Source organism: Salvia splendens, chromosome 10 (assembly GCF_004379255.2).
Source record: "Salvia splendens isolate huo1 chromosome 10, SspV2, whole genome shotgun sequence".
Classification (NCBI taxonomy): domain Eukaryota; kingdom Viridiplantae; phylum Streptophyta; class Magnoliopsida; order Lamiales; family Lamiaceae; genus Salvia; species Salvia splendens.
The window spans coordinates 2903268-2919026 of record NC_056041.1 but is presented as its reverse complement, the minus strand read 5'-3'; the positions used below and the strand labels follow the sequence as shown (position 1 = coordinate 2919026).

The following is a 15759-nucleotide window of genomic DNA, read 5'->3' as shown; positions in this document are numbered from 1 at the left end:
TTGGGTCTACAATATGATTGAAATTTTTTTTACACAAAATATAAGATTTGATGCATGGTCCAATGTAACAATCGATTAGTCTCTCTTGTCGTATGCCATTAAACATGCCGTATTGTCATTTGAGATATCCATCATTAAATATAACGTTTCATTATTTTTGATAAATGAATTTTATAAAGTTAATACTTATATAAGTAGAACTTGCAATCCACCAATTTTGTAAGTATATCTACTTTTCTACATTTTTCCAAATCTATGATAAACCGACGAGTCAAGGTGAGATACTAGAGTCGTAGTATTTATTTATGGAGGCAGAGTAATAGTTTGGTAAATTGCTTGGAATGGTACCAAAAAAAAAAGAGCGGTTACATAGGCGGCTGTAGGGTATGGGTTTCGTATTTGCAAATTTATTTTCAAGGTAGGAGGCGCAGACATATCATTACTAGTTGCCTTAGTTTTAAGCATCCACAGTTGTGTTCGCTGGGACGGACGGTGTCTGTGCCGCGCCGCTGCTGCATTCCCGTCGCTGGCACGGCGCTGCTTGATGCATCGAGCACGTTCGTGCCGCTGAGCAAGCTACGTGGTGCGTTTGTATTGACCAACGGATTATCCGTTGGAAATTCATTTTTTTTAAAAAATTGAAAATAATACCAAAAATTAAAAAATATATATTTCAAATTCCCAAAAATATGGCCGTTTATTACCGTTTTTCTGAATTTTTTTATTTTTTAATAATTTTTTTATTCCCAAAATCATCTATAAATACACACATTCATCATCCATTTTTCACATCAAATCATCTCTCATTCATCTCACATTCATATTTTTTCATACAACTCATCTATATCTTCCTCTCTCACTCAAACCCTCTCAAATGGATTTCACCGATATCATGGCGGAAGCGGAGCGTGAAAAACAAGAATACTATGAACAATATCGTGCCGCCTATGAAGCTTATGTCGCCGCCACTACTCCCGCCCCTCCTCCTCGACCAACTAGATCAATTCGCCGCTACATCCCTCGTTACCGGGAGGGAGCCAACGAAAGGCTCGTTGTCGACTATTTTTCCGACTAGCCGCGGTTTCTGAAAGATTACTTTCGGCGCCATTTTCGCATGTCAAAACGGTTGTTTATGCGTATTGTCAACACATTATCCGCCCGTGTTGAATACTTTCAACCAAGTAGAGACGCAACCGGTCGGCAAAGTCTCTCGGCATTGCAGAAGTGTATTTGTGTCATCCGACAACTTGCTATTGGGCAAACAACTGACCTCTTCGACGAGTATTTGCATGTCGGTGAGTCAACTGGAATCCTATGCCTTAAAAATTTTTGCGACGGCGTTCGTTATGCTTTCGGTGAGGAATTCCTTCGGGCACCCACCACCGATGATTGTCAATGGTTGCTTCGTCTTCACGAAATAGTCCACGGTTTTCCCGGTATGCATTGACTGCATGCATTGGAAGTGGAAGAATTGCCTGACTGCTTGGAGGGGGCAACACTTAAGCGACCACAAAGACGGCGACCCAACACTTATCCTTGAAGCGGTCGCCGACTACCGCCTATGGATTTGGCATGCATATTTCGGTATTGCCGGATCCAACAACGACTTGAACGTGCTCTATTCTTCACCACTCTTCAATGATGTTTTGAATGGTGTAGCACCGACGATCGACTTCACCGTCAACGGAAATGCATACCACATGGGTTACTATCTCGTCGATGGTATATACCCAAGGTGGTCGACTTTCGTGAAGACGTTCAGCAATCCGCAAGACCCGAGACGGGTTCTTTTTGTACAACGTCAAGAGTCTGCTCGGAAAGACGTCGAAAGAGCTCTTGGGGTCCTTCAAGGCCGATCCAATATTGTGAAGGCCCCGTCTCGGCTGTGGTATGTTAAGAATATCGTCGACATCATGTACACGTGTATTATCTTGCACAACATGATTATAGCTGACGAAGGACCGATGACGACTAACTTTTACGACGAGGATGAAGCCGGAAGCTCAACCGCGAGGTCTCCCCCACGCCGAGGTGTGCATACGACGGTGGGCGAGAGGATCGAAACAAGAAACACAATGCGCGATACCCGAACCCACACTGAGCTACAAGAAGACCTAATCAAATACATTTGGGCGAAATTCGGCCACGAGTAGTGCGTTTTTTTAATTTTATGAATTTAATTATGTAATTTTTAATTTTTAGGATTGTAATTATGTAATTTTTAATTTTTATGATTTTAATTATGTAATTTTTAATTTTTTTGTAATTTGTAATAGTATTTCAGGTATTTTTAATGTATTTTAATATTGTGAAAATGTTTTTATTTAAATTGAATAATAAAATGGTGAGACCCTTGAGCATGTCCTGGCGGAAGAGTATGCATGTGGGTGTTGTACTATTGCCTTAGAGCAGTAAGTAAAAAAATAATAAAAGTGGATCCGAGCCCATATCTGTGATTTTTGGCAAGAGCAGTGATAAGGATACTCTGAGTATAGCATGTGTTGGTATTTGGTATTATGGACTATATAGTTCATGCTTGTGCCTTCAAATTTTAACTGCCTTGTCCTTTTGTGATTTTAAAATGAACAGAGATTTGTAGAATATTATATTTAGTGGAGTATTTTATTTTTATTATTCCTTATCCACTTCGAAATGTATACAAACTTTTTGCTGGCTCTTTATCACTGAATTAAATAAATTTTTTTTATTCTGGACTATAATTAATCAATCATTATACACTCGTCCTCAACAACTAATACTAAAATTGCCTTATTTTTAAGAGTATTGAGTAATTCAACGTACGTAGTGGTTAATTGTTTTTCTAAGCTAATCATTTTATAAGGATTAATTTCTATAATTTTAATTTAATGGGGTAATACTTTTCATTTTCAAATTTTCATTCAGTTTTATTTTAATGGAATATAAGTATTTTACTATAAATACAGTAACTTTACAATGTTTTCCGTTTTTACATTAATTAATCTACCCTATATTATAGAAATAATTGAAAGGATGATTATCTAATTGAGTAATTAATCAAGCTGTTTATCACAAATCTAATCATTCATACTAAATACTACTATTTAGTACTCCTTCCGTTTCTTCATAGTTGAAGCAAAACTTTTCAGTACGGAGTTTAAGAAAGAGATTTTGAATGTGTTAAATAAAAAGATAAAAAAGTAAGAGAGGGAAAAAAGTAGAAAGTGAATAAAGTAGAGAGAATAAAGTAAGAGAGAGTAAAGTAAGAAAGAGAAAAAAGTTACTGTATAGGGAAATGACTCAACTATGAAAAAACAGAGGGCGTAATTATTTTATTAATCTTATATTATCGCTTACATCATGCTCCTTGAATACATATATCAAACTGTAAAAACAGAGTAAATTTAGCAACAAGTCGAACGAAAACTCAGTCACAAAACTATCATATAGCAATCGAATTATCATAGGGCGTGGGGACCACAAAGAGACCGTTTTTCCGACCGACGGCGACCCCATCGCCCTCCGCCATATCCACGCTCGTTCCCACCGGCATCTTCCAGTTAAAGTGATAGAGAAGCTGCACCAGCGTCAGCTCCACCGTCGCCAGCCCGAACCCTATCCCCGGGCAGGCCCTTCGCCCTGCCCCAAAAGGAATATACTGCAATTCACTGCCCGCGAAGTCTGCCGAACTCCCCTCAAACCGCTCGGGCCAGAATATCTCGGGCCGGTCCCAGTATTTTGGATCCCGGGCCATGGCCCATGCGTTGATCACCACTTTAGCTTTGACCGGGATTGAATATCCATCAACTTTGCATTCTTCTCTGCACGCTCTCGGAAGCAACGGAATCGGCGGGTGCAACCTCAGAGTCTCTTTGATCACCAGTTTTAGGTATCTCAGCGCCTCCGAGTCGCCCTCTTGGACGCTCGTTTTTCCCTTCACGGCCGCTCTGATCTCCGCCTGCGCCTTCTCCATCACAGCAGGGTTCCTCATCAACTCCGCCATCGCCCAGTCAATAGTCGTTGACGTTGTCTCAGTTCCAGCAGAAAACATATCCTGCATATATATTTGTCAGAAATATATTAACGGTATAACTGATTAAAAAAAGTAATGGCCTTACGAAAATGATAGCTTTGATGTTGTGATTCGTGATTGGAATCTGAAGCTCTCTGTTTTCCTGCATCCTGATCAAAACATCGACTATATCCTCACCGCCGAACTCGCCGCTCTTCTTCAAGCGGTGCTCCTTCACGATCACATCCAGAATCCGGTCAAGCCGCCGCCGCATCCTCAGCAGCCTATACCTATTCCAGCAGAGAACATTCAGCAGCTTCGACGACGGAAACAAATCCGCAAGCTCTAACCCTCCGGTCATCGTCACCGCCTCTCTCATCATCTTAATCAGCGCCTCGCGGCCCCTCACCACCTTCCCGAACGCCGCCCGGCACGTGGTGGCGCTGGTGACGGCGAACACCGCCGTCGTGAGGTCGAAGAGCCGGCCTGCGGAGAGGCGGAGGGTGTCGACGAGGCGGTCGACCTCGTGGCGGCGGAGGAGGCCGAAGGAGCGGACGTTGCGGGCGCTGAGGAGCTCGAGGACGCATATCCTGCGCATCTGGCGCCAGTGCTCGCCGTAGGGGCTGAAGGCGAGGTCGGCCTGGTCGTACCACATGATGTTGGTGCCGATGCTGTCGGGGCGGTCGGCGCAGGCGGGGTCCTGCGATTTGAGGACCTCGCGCGCAGCCGCCGGGGAGGAGATGATGACGGCGGGGACTTGGCCGAGGCGAAGGTGGAGGACGGGGCCGTATTTTTGGGAGAGGGCGGTGAGGGCGTGGTGGGGTAGTTTGCCGATGAGATGGTGGACGTGGCCGATCAGAGGCAGCCGCGGCGGGCTCGGCGGGAGCTGGTGGTGGTGTGGTTTTTGTCTACGTGACTTGATTATGAGTAAGAAAACGACAGGTGTCAGGAGGAAGAGGGCGGCGGTAGTCAAACTAAAGGTTGACTGAAATTCCATGGAGAGAGAGAGAGAGAGAGTGGGTTTATGATAGGTGGGATTGAATTCCCTGAATAATTGTATTGTTTGTTTGATTGATAGTAGCAAAGCAATACCTGTATTTATAGTTAGCATTTTGATGAATGATGATGTGATTGTTCCTCTCCCTCACATAAAACTAGCTAGGGGTTGAAATTGGATCCCTACGTTTCAAGATTATGGTTCATGCTTAGCCATTTCCTCACTACAAAACAATTGGACACTATATAGTCCTCAAGGAATTCTTGATAATGGATATTTTTCGTCATGAGTTAGATAGTTAACATAATCTTATATTTATGTCTAGTTAATTATACACAAAGATGATGTTATTTTAATGTGTACAATCAGAAATTAAAACCTGAGGCAGAGGGGCATCTTATTTCTGTCAGTAGTAGGAAGGTCCACGTATATTATCGCAATTGACCGCTTGTGTGACTATACTTTAATTAGAAAGTCAATTCACAAAGGCTAAACCCTTCCCACAAGCCAAGACTTTCGTGATTATTCGGAAGCTGCTTAGGCGGCTATATCAATTTCAAACTCTCATCTTTTGAAATCAGCTATATGCAATGATTCAATAAAATAAAAAATAAAACAATGAGTTCTTTTTTTCTTATATATAACAAAAGGATACTAAAAAGACTTTGAAATTAAGAAGTAATTAGTCAAAGTAAGCTACACATTTGGCTTAAGTGTAGAATTCCAACCACTAATTATACATCAAGTCATCTTCAATGAAACTGCGTAGTGTGCGTTGTAATACTATCCAATTAACTAAACGAAATCATATTGTATTTTACTAAATGCGTCAGAAACTTATCGTGTCGATATATAATTCCATTCGAAATTTGGTTTATGTTCCTCCTTTTGAATGTTTTGGGAGGTTTGGCTATATTATCTCTATATGAAATTAGGTTTATGTTCCTCCTTTTGAATGATTTTCTTGAAATTTTGCTCAAGTATACAGGATAAGATTGTTTCAAGTAGACCTACTGATATACTCCGCGAATAGGAGTCTCGGTTCACTTTTACCATAAATGGTAATAGGGTCTCACCTTCCACTAACTCATTCCACTCACATTCATTTAAAAACTAATATATACAAGTGAGACTTCTATTCCACTAACTTTTCTTAACATTTCTTAAAGACCGTGCCGCCCATAAATGGGACTCCTAATGGCGGACGGAGGGAGTATTAATGTTCTCAACATTTCCTCCAATAAGTGTCCCATTTTGTCATTTTTGTCCACCCACTAATAATAGTCTCATTTACTTTTTTACTATTTTTGGTATTTGACCTTACATTCTCCTAACTTTATTTCACTCACATTTCAATATAAAACTAATATATAAATGCAGGACTCATTTTTCACTCACTTTCTACTATATATTTTTTTAAACCCGCGCCCGATCAAAATTGGTCTTGCATTGATAGAAGGAGGGAGTAATATCTATTCATTAGCTGAAAGGATTAGTGTTGTTGAAGATGCAAAACATTTATATGGTTTGTTTGCTTTTTGTTACTCAACGGTTGCTCTATCTTAAATCAACTTCCTTGTTCACATTTTCACTCTTATAAATTTAGTGACGATTTAGTAGGAAAGATAAATAAATAAAACATGATAACAATACATATCTTAGATCTTTTTTTATTTATCATATGGCTCCAAGATAGATGAGTTTAGATAATAGTGAATCTATTTATTAAACAATTTCGATACTTCAAAAGGACATGCGCGGAGCGGAGCCACAAAGTTGCTGGCGTGGAGGCGACAATGGCTCGAATATAACACTATAATTTTTTGATACTCGTCGGTCGAAGATGGGTCGGCTGACCAACGCGACCCACCCTCCATCTATCCTTTGAATTTATGTCCATCCAAACAAACTTATATATTGTCCTTCCCAAATTTATCAATTGTGATGGAACCTTTTGTTAGACCACGAAGCACCTCCTTTGAATTTGTCTTCTGTAGGTTAGTTATTCTAGAATTTTTGTCCACAAATTTACATAGATCGTGGACAATAATATTTTCCCACTTTTGAGTTTTATGATCACCAATATTCCCATTTAATTAAGATTACGTATATAAATTTAATATTGAATCAAACAAATGACTGAAATTAGACAGGCCTTTCGCGATAAAAATCATTAATGAGACGAGCCCAATGAAAGATAACCATAACATATTTTATTTTTTAGGAGAAAAGTATGACTAAGCTATCGACCTATCGCTATAATAGTACCATGATTAATGTGTAAAAATATAACATTACGTTTGTTACATAATAAAGTTTGCGTGATTTTGATGTTTTCTATTCAATATTTAATAGGACAGCTACAACTTCCATGGACAAAATTGACAATTTCAACGTGCAAATATAGAATAAGAAACTTGAGATCTCTAAATTACATGCTCTTATTTGTGAGTATATAATAATTATCATTTTCCGTATCCATATCCACCGTAGTTTGCTTAATCAAATCTTAATCTTGGTGGATACAAGTGGGAATATATCTTTAATGAAATTATATCTCTTATTGAAATAAATAATTTATTATCTCTCCTCCATTCATTACTTTCATTTTCTGCAAATAATTTTCGTCCGATAAAATTCCAAATATTGTAGGAGTATTTTGCATTCGTCAATGCAAGATATAGTTAAGTCTATCAAATATAAAATGTGTAGATCTATTTTCGCGGAAGTTGTTGCATATTAATATAATTGTATGTGGAATCGAATTACTTAATCCAACTTATATTGTCAATCGTCCAAAATTTCATATATCAAATCTCTTAATTCAACATATTTTGTCAATCATCCAAATTCGATGATGTTAATTATTTAATTATGTTCGACTCATAATAAAAGAACGTGTATTACACGGCTGAATTTGGCGCGTGACTCACAATATTATTTCTATCACACAAATTAGGTGATTTCGTACAACAAAAGGGCGTGCATTACGCACCTGACCTTTTCTCAAATGGTTTGGATTAGTTTTTAAATAATAGTTTTTCCTGAATTAAAATACTGATATGTTTCAAAAATTGAATAAATTAATTTTTTTTAGCTCAAATTATTTTTTCATCAAGCAAACGAGAGAAAATCAATATACATAGAGGAGGGAAGAAACCCTAGTGAAAAAATCAAAGTTTTGTTTTAAAAGAAGAGAGAAATTCAGATATCAATTTCACCTGATCACAACTTCTCATCTCGAGATTCGGCTTTAATTTTGAGGAAAAAGGTCAGTGATTTTCCATTTTTAGGGTTTCATGTTGTTTGCTTTAAAATGTTAAATTGATCAATATGGAGTTGTAACTTTTGGGGGTTTTAACAAATTTTGACTCTTTATTACGTTTTGGATCTATTTTGTTGATTATTTTGTTGGATTGTTCTTTTTTGTTCATATTGTGGCAAGTCTAACAAGTTTCTGTTTGTTTCCAACTTTTCTGCAATAAGTTCAGTTTTAAGTATTGAATTCTTGTGTAGTTTTTTTAACAAAATGTTGAAAGTTGTTATTTATTTACTACTTTTGTTCTGGAAATCAAGATCACAAAAAAAATTCATTTTACTGGCCAATCCTTTCCGATCAGCTTGATTTTAAGCAGAAACGAAAAATCGTGAGCTTTTCAATGATTTCTTCTGAAAATTTTGATGTTTGACTTGTCATTGTTAATAGATGTTGAAAAACTACATTTGAAATTAAATCTGGCAATGAATTGAATATCTGCTTTTGATGTGATTGAATATCTGCTAGCAGAATGCTATATTAATAATTCTGGATACATGAGTCTTGAACATAGTAAGATCAAAGTCCAGTTTTACTTGACATCTAAATTATGCTGTCAGTTTTGCATTTTGATTCTCCAATTTTATATGCTGTTAATTGTATTCTTCCGTTTTGTTGTTATCACAGGCTTTGCTATTTGGTGTGCTGATAATGAAATTCAAGAAAGGGGAAAAGGTGGAGGTTTTGAACGAGAAAGAGATTCCAGTTTCATGGCATGTTGCTGAGATTCTATCTGGCTTTGGATATGCGTATCTTGTGAAGTATGATTCTTATCCGGGTATGTCAAGTGAACACAAAGTGGAGACAGTTTCAAAGACGTGTGTGAGACCATGCCAGCCTTTGGTGCAAGGGGTAGAGGATCACGTAGCTGGAGACGTTGTGGAGATATTTCACGAATATGCCTGGAAGGCTGCTGCTATCTTGAATGTAGTGCAAGGCAAAAGAGAAACTAAAAGTAGGAAGATTTCCATCCGAGCAACTGCAGTCCAGAAACGGTATAAAGTAAGGCTGCTTGGATGCTCCATCGAATCTACTGTTGATGGATCAAACATTAGGATGAAGCAGACATGGCAAGATGGCAAGTGGATTATGTGTGAAAAGGTAGTTTCTATTTTTCTGTAGCTGTGGTGTCATTTACGTCTCACCTTTATTGTTGTTTGCATGCTAGTACCTTTTTTAACCCTCCCCCTTTTCCTAGAGCAAGTAGCAGATCATTAAATTACATGAGATTTAAAGACACTGATATTGGGGATATATTCAATTATACAATATATTCAGTTGGTTCCAAGTTTTCTACCTCTGATCTTCCTTGTTTCTATTAATTGCAGAGTTCTCAAGGAGTTGGGGATATTACAGCTAGCAAGCCATCAACTTCGATTTGTCATAAGAATGTGAACTTCAAGATCACTCTACCTAAAGCAAGGGCTTCTCAGAAGAATTGCATCAGTGTTTTGGATGAAACTCGATTTATGGAATCCCATCATGATTCAAGGTTGCTAAAGAGGTTGTCCCCTTGTGGATCTTCTACCAATGAATTGCACTACGGGCCTTCCCATAAGTTACAAGCAATTGAGAAAGACGGGAGGAAACAAAGACTGGCTGCTGCAGCTGCTGCTCCAAATCGAAAGTCAGGTTCTGTTTCTTACCCAAGAAAGATTTTGGGTGAAAAAAACATCCATGCTTCCCTCAAAATTATACCAAGTGCATCCAATCAAAAGGCGAGGGTGAACATAAATGACGTTCCTGGAATCCGACAAATGCAATTGAATAGTTCAAACAGTGACGATGCCTGCTCTGTTGGTAGTTGTAGTGGTGATACTGATCGAAGTCCAAACGACATTGATATTCCTTATATACACCATATATATCGAGAAACAGACGCTGTTGATAGTGATGCTGACTCTGGTCATGCTTCAGAATTTGAGAGGAAAAGTAATTCTCTTCCTCCCCGAGAGGAAGTAGGAACCAGTATACGTAGATTAGAGTTGCAAGCTTATCGGAGAACTCTGGAAGCTTTGTATGCATCTGGTCCCTTAAGTTGGGAACAGGAAACAATGTTGACAAATCTCCGGATCATGCTCCATATTTCAAATGACGAACATTTGAAGGAGCTGAAGCACCTAATATCTGCTAACACTACTGTAAGTGTCAGATGATGATAGCTGTGTTTTTTAATCACGACATTATATTGCATCTAGAATTTGCACTTATGTTTCAACAATATAAGAAGATCTCTTATATCAGCAACTGTAAGTTAATTTTTTGGTAACACATTTGACTTTGTTTATAAACTGTGTAGATTGTTAGTAAGAAACGCGTATCAAATTCTTTCCTTTGTCCACTACTTTAGATGCTTCTTATAAATATAACATTATTGTCCCATTTATTTTTAATTCATTAGCTGTTTTTTGTTTTATGGTAATTGAAAAATACATATATCAAACAATCCGTTTGATTATACAGATATATCTGATGAACCAATCTTGTTCAGTTTGTCTACTGAAAATGAGGATATGAAGGAACTGTAACTACTTGCTACTTCCTTTGTGCTTTCCGATGGCATATGCTTGTTTTTATCAAAGTTGGGAATTTGTGCTATAAACTGAATAGTGCTCCTGCACATTTGGCAAAGCATAATTTGTGTTTGAAGATGGGTTATTGATCAATCTTCGAATCCCCAGGGCCAAGTTGGAGGCATCATGCTTGATTTGCTTCCATGGCTTAAAGCTGATACGATGGTTTGCAAGACGATGCAATCGTCGTCTACTTTCAAACTGTTGTTCCTCCGGCCCTGGTGCCCAATCTCAGCAGTTAGTCTACATTATTATTTTGTCATACTAATTCATAACTGTACTTACTCTGCTGTGGTCCTGTGGATTACTTTTTTGGCAGAATCCGAGGTACGAGGTTCACTTTCATGTTCCATGTTGAATTTGGTAGCTTATTGTCTTGTCTTTGTTTCATATACTTTTCCTTTTCCTAGCATCAGATATGCATTTGGATACCTGAAATGTATATCAGGCAAGTTTTGAACTTGTTTTATATTTTGAACCTGATTAATTTTACATTTGGGTGTAAGTTATAACGGAAAGTACTCAATTCCAGAACTGGAGATTATCTGTTTTTCCAGAAAATGAATATTTCCCTTAATACCAAGTAGATAAGAAAGAATATTGCATGAATATAGCAAGTAAATAAGAATATTCCAGTTAAGTAATCTTCTTAAAATTATCAGCAAGTGTACTACACGTGGGTGTTGCAAAGATGCCCTTGTTCACATAAATAGTAATTAAATATAATAAAACTAGAGTTGCTCAATGATGAACAAATAGTAGTACCATTTCAACTCTCACGCTATTAATTTATTTTTTTAGTTGTTAAAATGATACTATTTTGATCGCTAATTTGTGGAATTGGTATCAATTGTGTTCCAAAATCAATAGTTTATGGTTTAATAATTTAAGATACCTAGCGGTTGTGATATACTATCATTTAAGTGGAATTCCTAGGTCTTGGGTTATTATCATAAATAATTGTATTAAATTAGTTACTACTCCCTCCGCTTGTGAATAAGAGTTCCGGTTTATAAATACTATAAATGGTAAAGATGCCTCACATTCCACTAACTCATTCAACTCATATATCATTTAAAACTAATACTTCCTCCGTCCCATAATAATATGCACTCCTTTTTAGTCTGTCCCACAAGAATATGCACTTCCAATTTTGGAAACTCTTTTCGCTCTAATGAGGCGGGACCCATTATCCACTAACAATACTTTAATTACATTTTCTCTCTACATCTCTCTTACTTTCCCAATTTTGCATTAAAATTCATAACGAACCTTAAGTGTATATTCTTTGGGGACGGATGGAGTATATACAAGTGAGACTCATATTACACTAACTTTCTTCCACTCACTTTCTTAACATTTATTAAAACCCATGCCGAAAAGAACGGAACTCCTATTCGCGGACAGAGGGAGTATACTTTAGTGAATTTGGTATTATACTTTTGTTTATATTCATTGAGAATCAGTTAAAAATTATAATTATTTTATTCTAAATGACAATTAAATACCACCTAAATATTTATATTTATGTTAATCATTTATAAACTCGCATTCAACTCCCCACCATACCATTCAAAGTATCAAAACAGCATTATTCGTGAAGCACAGTACTAATCTTTCAATAAGTTAAACTTAAATAAAAAGTTTATAAACAATTAATTTAATTGGAATGAATACTTCTAAAATAAAATAAACTAGAAATAATTAATCGCCAACCATTTTACTCATTAACATACACTAACCTGATTAGATAATTTTAGTGCTTGAAAAATCAATAGAAACAAAATAACACTCCTATTACCTTACGAAATATTATTGCAAATCCTATCAAGAACCAAAAGCTACCACTAACTAAAAACTAAAAGAGAATTTTATAAGATAATTGCTTAAAACAGCTGATGCCAAGAAGATATACCAAAGTAAAAAAAATTGTAGTAACCGACCAGTTTGAACATCCAAGATAAAAAAGTATCAAAACCGGGTCTCTCAAGAGAATTCAGAGATTAAAAAGCAACATTAAACAACCAAAGAGCTCAACTGAAAATGTGAACTACATGCAAATCAAATTGTATTAGAAGATATACTATCTTCCCACAACCAACCAGGATCATATCATTTAATCCTTAACACTCCCCAGACAAAATCAGCAAGAAAACTCGAGACACCATCTGAAGATGAACACTTAATCAAATGCATCATCATCATCATCGGGAAGGGGCTGGTTGGCCGCCGCATCAAGCTCAGCCTCATGCCTGTAAAACAAGTTAAGGTTTAATACATCATTATCACCAGGCATCAAGCGTAAGTGGAAGAGAGGGAGCAGAAATTTACTGTTTCTGTGCAGCCAAGTCGATCTGGACTTCCGGTGGGGCAAGAGCAGGTGACTCAACAAAGTGCAAGTTAGGATCACTATAACCAAAGGAAGATGTTAGCAATTTACCCAAATAGGATTAGCAGAAAGATTTAAAATTTATAGGTAATTACCCAGCAAGCTTCCTAGCAAGATAAAGGAAGGGCTTCTCAAAGTTGTAATTGCTCTTGGCAGATATTTCATAGTACTGCAAGTTCTTCTTCCTGTGGAAGGTAACCTGCTTGGCCTTCACTTGCCTGTTCTTGACATCAACCTTGTTTCCGCAAAGCACAATTGGGATGTTCTCACAGACACTGAAAGTACAGCATTAATCGTTCAGATATGATGCAGACAATGAAATTGATATACTATCAGGACAACAGTTAAGTAAGCAAAGCATACCGGCAAAGATCACGATGCCATGTTGGGACATTCTTGTAGGTTAACCGAGCAGTTACATCAAACATGATTATGGCACACTGTCCGTGGATGCTGCAGCAGTTTAAAATTGTTATCAGTAACTAACCATATTTAGTTGAGGGAAAATGAGGACCAACTCCAAGTATTCAAAAAAAGAATGCACAGGGATAATACAATTAGACTCATTGGGTAGTGAATGATTATAAGATTTACTTACTAGTATCCATCCCTAAGACCACCAAACTTCTCCTGACCAGCAGTGTCCCAGCAATAAAATCTGATCTTTCCACAGTTGGTGAAAAAATCAAGAGGATGAACTTCCACACCAATTGTAGCTGTTCAACGAAGTTCTCTTTGTCAATTAAAACAGAAGGAAAAGCAAAGAGGAAAAAAGAAAATGAAATGTACTGAGACGATTTACAAAGTTTAAGGCTTACGCTCATATTTCTTCTCAAATTCACCAGTCAGATGCCTCTTGACAAATGTAGTTTTCCCTGTCATAGAGTTACAGAGATACACCATAGATTAGACTGATTCTTTATGATCTTTCTTCTACTTATTGAACTAGGACATGCGACACATAAAAGCTAATATTTGAAGCATCAGACATTAATAGAATTTATCTTCCTACTACAAAACTTAATTTCGAATAACATAAAATTTTTGAAAGGCAAATCAATAAGATCAGTTCCATATAAAAAAAATCGCATAAACCCTAGACTAAACCCAGGCGTCATTGCCTGGCTATCATCCTAAGACCTAAATCAAAACGAATAAGAAAACATAAATTTACCATACACTATATATGCATAAAATAGCAATAAAACAATACAGCAGAAATAACATCAAATGTCTAAAAAGAAAACCAGTGCTAATTAATCTCACGACACATAGAAAAAGGACTCAGGTTCTCCAAAAACACTATCAACGTTTCAAACAATATAATCGAATCCAGATGTAAAGGTAAACAAATAAAGAAAAACCTCAAATTCGAGATTTAAGTCGAATCCAATACCTGTACCACCATCGCCGACAATTACAAGCTTGAAGCTTGGGTAATCCACAGTCTGCTGATTCGGCAGCGCCTAAAAATCACAAAAATCGGTAAACAAAAATCACAACATAGCCGAATCGCAGTAATTTAGCAGAAACGCTAAATTCAACAGAACACTAAATCGAGCTCAGAATCGAAACAAGCTGAGTAGCGACTGCTTACCATTTGATCTCTGCAGTCCTTGTAAGTGTAGACAGAAAATGGAATCGGGGGTAGAGAGAGAGATTGTTGAGATAAATGCGCGCTGCGTTTGTATATATATTCTGGTGCCCTAAAAATGTAGCGTAGGTTTTGCGGAGGACTTTTTTGAAATTGTGCCGAAATGAGTGCTTTAACGTGACGCGATAATCTCAGCCGTCGGATCAAAAGATGAGCTGCATCACGTGTGCGACACGTGTGTCGGTGTTGAATTGTAAGGAAGGTGAATGTTCTAGAATATATTTGGGCCTCCCGTATGGGCCTTGAATGTAGGCTTCTACTATGTTTTAAAATAAGTTTGAGTTTGGGCTTTGATCCGGTTAGTACATAAGATTAAAATTTTCAATTTCATTTTCATATTAATATTCTCTGCCTTAGTATATGTCATACTCCACCCGTCCAAAAAAAATAATCTTATTTATAGACGACATGAGTTTTAACAAAAAATTAATAAAAAATAGAGATGATAAAAAAAAGTGGATTTAGTATGAGATATAGAAAAGAAGTGAGTAAATTATTAGAGAGGAGAAAAAGGGAGTACTTTACTTTTTAGTTGGTTTTTTAAGAATTTTCTTTCACGTTAATATATACAAATATTTTTTTCTCCATTAATATAAAAAAACAATCTCCTTTAATCTCATGTCATAAGAAGTGTGACATCATCTTGAGACGGAAGGCAAACTCTATTACCATCATATTCATTTTTGATAGTATAATTGGGTCATTTCATTTTAAAATTTATTAGTAGTATTTCCTCCATTTATTTTTTTCATAAATTTTTTTTAGAATATTGGCCTATAATATCATGAAATTTTTAAGAAATTGGATTTTCCGCGCAAACTTTAAAATTGACAAATACT

At 36.9% G+C, this 15759-nt stretch overlaps 3 protein-coding genes across 5 annotated transcripts; 1 reads left to right on the top strand and 2 right to left on the bottom strand.

Annotated features, from left to right (window-relative positions):
• Window positions 1–3286: 3286 nt before the first annotated feature.
• LOC121750166 (cytochrome P450 71D95-like) lies at window positions 3287–5042 on the bottom strand. Its single transcript, XM_042144647.1, has 2 exons — window positions 4098–5042; window positions 3287–4033 (listed from the first exon to the last, which is right to left on the bottom strand). Exons 1-2 carry the CDS (start codon window positions 4986–4988, stop codon window positions 3422–3424), a joined length of 1503 nt encoding a protein of 500 aa, XP_042000581.1. The 5' UTR covers window positions 4989–5042; the 3' UTR covers window positions 3287–3421.
• Window positions 5043–8095: 3053 nt separating this feature from the next.
• Window positions 8096–11438, top strand: LOC121750212. Of its 3 annotated transcripts, none has more exons than XM_042144703.1 (4): window positions 8096–8259; window positions 8932–9405; window positions 9633–10445; window positions 10986–11438. In XM_042144703.1, exons 2-4 carry the CDS (start codon window positions 8956–8958, stop codon window positions 11334–11336), a joined length of 1614 nt encoding a protein of 537 aa, XP_042000637.1. In that variant the 5' UTR covers window positions 8096–8259; window positions 8932–8955; the 3' UTR covers window positions 11337–11438. The 3 variants fall into 3 exon arrangements, with proteins under 3 accessions (XP_042000637.1, XP_042000639.1, XP_042000638.1); XM_042144705.1 differs by lacking the exon at window positions 10986–11438 and adding an exon at window positions 10768–10977; XM_042144704.1 differs by lacking the exon at window positions 8096–8259 and adding an exon at window positions 8320–8817.
• A 1349-nt stretch (window positions 11439–12787) lies between these two features.
• LOC121750383 (GTP-binding nuclear protein Ran1B) lies at window positions 12788–15002 on the bottom strand. Its single transcript, XM_042144909.1, has 8 exons — window positions 14864–15002; window positions 14663–14732; window positions 14085–14141; window positions 13865–13982; window positions 13630–13719; window positions 13362–13541; window positions 13209–13286; window positions 12788–13129 (listed from the first exon to the last, which is right to left on the bottom strand). Exons 1-8 carry the CDS (start codon window positions 14864–14866, stop codon window positions 13060–13062), a joined length of 666 nt encoding a protein of 221 aa, XP_042000843.1. The 5' UTR covers window positions 14867–15002; the 3' UTR covers window positions 12788–13059.
• Window positions 15003–15759: the final 757 nt, after the last annotated feature.